General features: G+C 39.6%; 1 protein-coding gene across 1 annotated transcript in view; it reads right to left on the bottom strand.

Annotated features, from left to right (window-relative positions):
- Positions 1-278: 278 nt before the first annotated feature.
- ARMC1 (armadillo repeat containing 1) overlaps positions 279-6,211 on the bottom strand; it is a 32,736-nt gene continuing 26,803 nt past the window's right edge. The window contains 3 exon segments of the mRNA NM_001190196.1: positions 279-2,423; positions 3,102-3,176; positions 3,263-3,379. Coding sequence (NP_001177125.1) covers positions 2,232-2,423; positions 3,102-3,176; positions 3,263-3,379 — 384 coding nt within the window. The 3' untranslated portion in view covers positions 279-2,231.

Here is a 6,211-nt window from a genome sequence, read left to right as displayed (position 1 = left end):
TAGCCAGGTTCTCAAAGAGCTAAGTGTAGGAGAGAGACACTGGTACATATAATTTCAATCTAATGTGATAAGCACTACACTGCATATATGTACAGAGGAACCGATCCAAACCCGGCAAGAAGCAGGTGTGGTGCTGGGAAGGAGATGAATGGAGATGCTCGGGAATTAGCTGGGTAACGCACCTGCAGGGGGCTAGGAGACGGTGCCAAGTGGTGTGGATACCAACAGGCTTTGGAGTAATCAATAATGCTTATGCCACAAAAATGCAATATCCATTCAATTTTAATTATGTTACCTTTTATTATTTTACAATATATTTCAAAAAATGCCATTACAGTTGCCTTAACTGCTCTATAAGACCTGGAATCAAAGAACACTGAGAATTAAAACACACAAACATCAAGCTGTGACACCTACTTGTGCTGAACCATTACTACCAAAGGGACGTCATTTTTTAAATAAGCAGATGTGTGGCAATGCAAACTAAAATACAAACTTGTTAAAACACAACGTAAACTTTGTTTCAATGGCTATAAGAAAGGAGGTGGTTTTGTTTTTGTTTTCCAACACATCTGGTCTGGCAGCAAACTGTATTATGCATTTAAAGCAATACATGCCCTGAAAGCTTCTATTTTCTGTTGTGCGTGTCACCTGAACCAGAGCCCAGATGGAAAAAATATCACTCTCAATACCTTCACCCCTCCCTCCATAAGGTCACAATGTTTTGAACTCAAGGTTCTTGATGATGAAGTATTTTACAATAATTTTTCTCCAGCGACACTGGATGATTTTAGTTTTCTCTAACAGAGAACCGATGAAAATGCAAGGAAACCCTCTGGGGTCCAATTTTCACTTCACATTCTCCAAGTAGTAAAATAGCAGCTCTACATGTTGATGAAAAAATTATTCCATTTCTTCCCATTAGTTTTTAATCGTATTAGCATTAAAAATTCATCTGGATTTAGCTGGATTTCCAAAAGGAAAATTTTAATGGCCCAATACTTCAAAAATTCAATAAAGCATTACATATATGTCATTAGCTCTTATCTACTAAAAATATATATGTATATATATTTGTATTTATTTATCTTACCTTCACTGAAGTCTTGCTTTTTTTCTGGCTGAATGTGACAAACAAGATGAAGTGGACAAATGCTGGCTTTATTTCTTTATAAGCAGTAATTTGAGTCTTTTTTTTCTTTCCATTCCGTATGACTGCATGTTCACAGAAGGCAAACAAGGAAACACCTACCGAAAAGGCATCTGCCAAGCAACTCATGTTTTTAAGGTTAGACTCTACCAAATAGCACTATGGCATTATAGGCATTCCATTTTTGTTTTTTTTCTTCAAGTTTCTCAGTTCTTTACTAATTTTTTTCCTAGCAGGGGACAGTGTGTAATCACAAATAAGGCCTACAGACCACTTCTGGTCACTCCCAGTGTCAGGTCTCAAGAGCTATTATGAACCAAGACGAGCAGTAGCCCACTAGACCCACACTTGGTCACATTCCAACAGTCTCCATGACCCTTTGCAGATATACATGTTTCCTTCTTGACTTTGTGTTCCTATTATTAAAATTACAACAAATAAGACAGCAAAGTTTCTGTAGAGTTGGATTTTTAGGGGACTGTCACATTCCAATGAATATGTTTTAATTCACAAAATGTCATTAGTAATGTCCTGTCTATAAACATGGTTGGCAAAATTAAAAAAAGGCACAAAAGGGGATTAATGAGAAATGTTTTCAACTTTCAGTGAAGAGTACCAAAGTATGTTTTACAAAAAAAAGCAGAGAAAAAGTTCAGTAATTCATGCACAACTTGAGCTTAAAAAAAAAAAAAAAGGAACTTCTCTTCAGATAGGCCCTGAGGCTTGAGAAAACGAGTTTTCCTAATCACGTGCTTCATGTAAAACAAAATGTAAAGCTGCACATATATATATATGTTTGGTATAACAGTGGACCCATTTTTTTTTTTTTTTTAAGTGAAGCAATTAAAGGAAAACAAAACCAAAATACCTTCATAAACAAAGTAACTCTACCTGTAGCCTCTGTCCTTTTTACCACTTAGTGGGGTAAAATGTCCAATAAAATGTAAGATGCAGCATACTCAATCTTGTAATCTAGAAACTTTTCATGATAACTTATTGCAAATTGCACTTGACAGTTCACCACAACAATGGAAAACTGGCCCCTTGTTCGTTCACACAGTCCTTGAGCCCCAAAGTGAAGTCACCAGTAAAACGATCTGGATAAAAAGTTTGCAGCTGTGCTCAGCCAGCTGGCCCCCCCTTCTGGGTGGGAGCCCACCCGGGACACTGCTTTGTCCTGCTCCTTTGTGGGACTCTCATCCTCAGGCAGGTAGTCGGGCAGCTCTGTATTCTGTTCTACTTCCACAGGTGTGTCTTGGAATGGGACCAGCATCTGATACAGAGAACAGGTTAAGAGTTATTACAAAATCAACCAAACTGGTACAGGTACATTTTGTAAATTCTGCTTCTCATTCTGACCACCATATTTATTCTCTTCTATGGTGAGCACCATGTAAGCACAGAAAGGCAGAACTACACATGAAAATTCTGATGCTTTTCTCCGGAGGCTCCAGTAATAAATGTTCAATCTCTATTTAAAGGTGACAAAAGCAAGTATCTGGCTGCAGCGCGCCCCTGAGGGCTCACTGAACCTTCCTCCTTTCTACGGGAACTCAAATGATTAAAGCCATATAGAGTCCTTTCCCTATCACAACGCTAGTGGAATGAGTAGCAAGAGGCAAAACTTTTCACTCCATATACTTGCCTAATGGAAGGACTGGATCTTTATTTTTTGGATTGGTAAAACCAATGTAGCTATTGATTAGTTAAAAAACAATACAAGGGAGCCATGTATTCTTCGTCTGACATCGCCACTAAGATCAAGAATAGTCTGAAATCCACAAAAGATCTCTATTTCTAAAAGCATTAACTGTCAATCAAGAAATATTAGGATATTCTGACTCAGCCTAATTCCTATATATATGGCAGCTTTAGCCTACAAACGCTAGCGTCTGCTGGCCACAAGCAATCATCAAGAGTTAGGCACAGAGCAAAAAACATAAAGCTTTACCTCTTCTCCACTTTCACTTTTCACAACTTGCTGAGCCTTCATAACCTTGGTTGATGCTATTGCTGATGCCAAAGCCTAGGCCAGGATAAGAAGAAAACAATTTTGAACACCGATCTGTTTACCCCTAACTTCGAGTGTATTCAGCCATTTAAAATACCAACCTCTGCTTTCAGATCTGAACGGATTCTCACCACACATCTCTGAACGGCCATTTGAAAAGTAAAGCTAATAACACCTTTAATTTTTAACAAAGCCTCTTCACATAGATTTCTCCGAGACTGAAAAAGTAAAAGCAAATTGTTATTAAAATTAGCAAAGTAATAAAAGGGAATAAATCAACTCAAACAACACTGAACTTAATCATTATATTTGGGGGAAAGGAGGCAGCAAGGGGCCAGGGAAAGCAAAAGCCCCTATTTCAATTCTATAAGCCCCTCTTTGAGGACACACAAAGGTGGTGCTTAGTCAAGTGTGTGAAAATTTCTAAGATCAATGAAATAGTAATTCCTGCTAGGTTTTTTCAAACTTCATTACTAATACTTAATTTCAATCATTTTAATCAGAAATAAATTAGCCAATGTTAAATCTTAAACCAAACAGAATAGAAGAATAACACAGAAAGCATGCTGAAAAGCAGAGGCTCCCCTAGCTGGAGGATAGGCAAACCACAATTCAATAGCTGTTTCTGTAAATAAAGTTTTATTTGAAACACCCCGATCTATTTGTTTATTGTCTAAATCCAGTTTAATGCCCTAGCAGAGTTAGTAGTTATAACAGAGATCAAATGGCCCATAAAACCTAGAGTATTTACTCTCTGGCCCTTTAAAGAAAGGGTTTGCTGACCCATGCCCTAGCTTAAAAATCTTCACAGATAAACTCTAATAGACTGGAGTTACAATTAGTGAGCATTCAATATCTGAACCACTATTTTTTTAAAAGCTCTAGGTATTTATACTTCATCCTTCACTTAATGGCATTCCCAGTGGTTACCACTGCATTCTCAAGGGTTATCAATATCCTCTTTGGTTCTCATTTTTCTCTGACAACATAAGCCCTTCAATGCTTCTTGGACTCCTTAATAATACACTACCCTGAGTGTATTATTTACACTTACACCGCTGAATATTTATTTCATCTCTGCCTCATTTTATCTACATGGTTCAATGCTAAAACTAAGTGATTTTCTTTCTACTCCATCCTCATCATTTCAGTCATCACTACCCTATAGAAGCACGGCTTGTCTATCTCTTCATTTGTCTACAAACCCAGCCACGTGGATATCAAGTGATCATCCCCAACACAAAATCCAAAGAGAAAATGGATTAAAAAGTAACTACAGCCTCTCCTCATCCCTTTCTCCATCTCCAGCACAAAAATCAAACCATCATCTCTAAAGTCTCCTGTTTCTATATTGAGACCAGGCTGATTCGGTATTTCTGAGCAGCCAGGAATCTGCAAATGAACCCAAGTCTCTGGGTCACAGCCTTAGAAGCACTGTCTTCAAATTACCGGACACATTCTTCTCTTCTATTGACTAAAATCAGTCTCCAAACTTATTGCCACATCCTTCAAAACAAACTACATCATTGTTTATATCCCTACTTAAACCATGTTTTCACTTCAGCATTTCAGCACTACCCAGGCAAGGAGCTGGGACACAGCGTCGTCCCTTCTGCAAAGCCCCTGAGGGATTAGTGCAAACAAAGTCCATGTTTCTCTCTTCCACAGATTCAAGACCAGGTAAACGTAAAAGTGAAGGAAAGTTTGCAGAATGTATGCAACCATTAAAATTAGGATACTGCTAGTCTAATCTGATGCCTTATTTTAAATGTGAGGAAACCAAAACATAGAAAAGTTAAATAACTTGCCTGATTTATCACAAGAGTCTGACACTAAATTCTAACTGTGTGAGGCAGTTAGAAGCCAGATTCTTGAGACCAATTCATCTTTACTTTGACACAAATTAACACATTTACAATAGGCAGAGCTGGGGTGGGGGTGGGGCTTGCAATTCTAAGATCTGGCCTTGGGGACAGGTATTTCCTCAGTAAAATGTGATCTTTAACAGAGCAAAGAGGATAAAGAATTGGCCACGAAAAGGGAGTTCCCGCTGTGGCACAACAGGGTCGGCAACACCTCTGCAGCACAAGGACGCAGGTTTGATGCTCAGCCTGACACAGGGGGTTTAAAGGATCTGGCCAACTGTGGCTCAGATCTGGTCCCTGGTACCAGGTGAATTCCATATGCCTCCAGGAGGCCGAAAAAGGGAAAAGAAAAAAAGACAGAAAAGAAAACAAGAAAAAAGAAAAAAGGAGTTCCCATCGTAGCGCAGTAGAAACAAATCTAACTAGGAACCATGAGGTTGAGGGTTCAATCCCTGGCCTCACTCAGTGGGTCAAGGATCCGGTGTTGCCTTGAGCTCTGGTGTAGGTTGCAGACTGGGATCTGGCGTTGCTGTGGCTGTGGCTCTAATTAAACCCCTAGCCTGGGAACCTCCATATGCCATGGGTGCGGCCCTAAAAAGACAAAAAAAAAAAAAAAAAAAAAAAAAGACCAAAAAAGAATTAGAAGAATTAGCCACAAAGGCTGAACAACCTCTTGATTGGGATAGAGGGTCAAGATGAGGTGGTAAGAAGATGAAATTAGGAACTGGGCAAGAGGTAGAGGGTCAAAGATAACTGCCTGGCAACTGCTAAGGGAAACAGGGGTGGGAGGGAGAGCAGGAATGGGAGAGATGGGTTCGAGGAGAAGGAGGGATGGAGAGTGGGGCGGGGGTCAATTCAGAAACTCTACATGGTGGTCTCTCTCCAAGACTCCAGAGCGGCATGATTTACAGCTGAGGAAATAAGGCAAAGGGAAAAAAACCTGTGAGGATCCAAAATCAGGAACCACTTTCCAAAAGGCTGGATACAGTCACTGTGTGTATGTGCGCTGCTTCATCACTATGGAGAGCAGACATGTTTGCCCACACAGCTGTCCAAAGAGCAGTTAAGAGCACGGTTCTGAATCGAGACCCACATGCCTAGGTTCATATTCCATGTCCTTCACTTAGTAACTGTGACCCTGGGAAGCTACTTAAATTCGGTGCTTCAGTGGCCTCATATGTAAAC

This window comes from Sus scrofa, chromosome 4, assembly GCF_054392235.1.
Source record: "Sus scrofa isolate SSC_HxYL_T2T_F1_AM1 chromosome 4, Sscrofa_HxYL_maternal_Yorkshire_Landrace_v2.0, whole genome shotgun sequence".
Classification (NCBI taxonomy): Eukaryota; Metazoa; Chordata; class Mammalia; order Artiodactyla; family Suidae; genus Sus; species Sus scrofa.
Note: the sequence above shows the minus strand (reverse complement) of the source record. Positions and strands in the feature narration are given on the sequence as shown.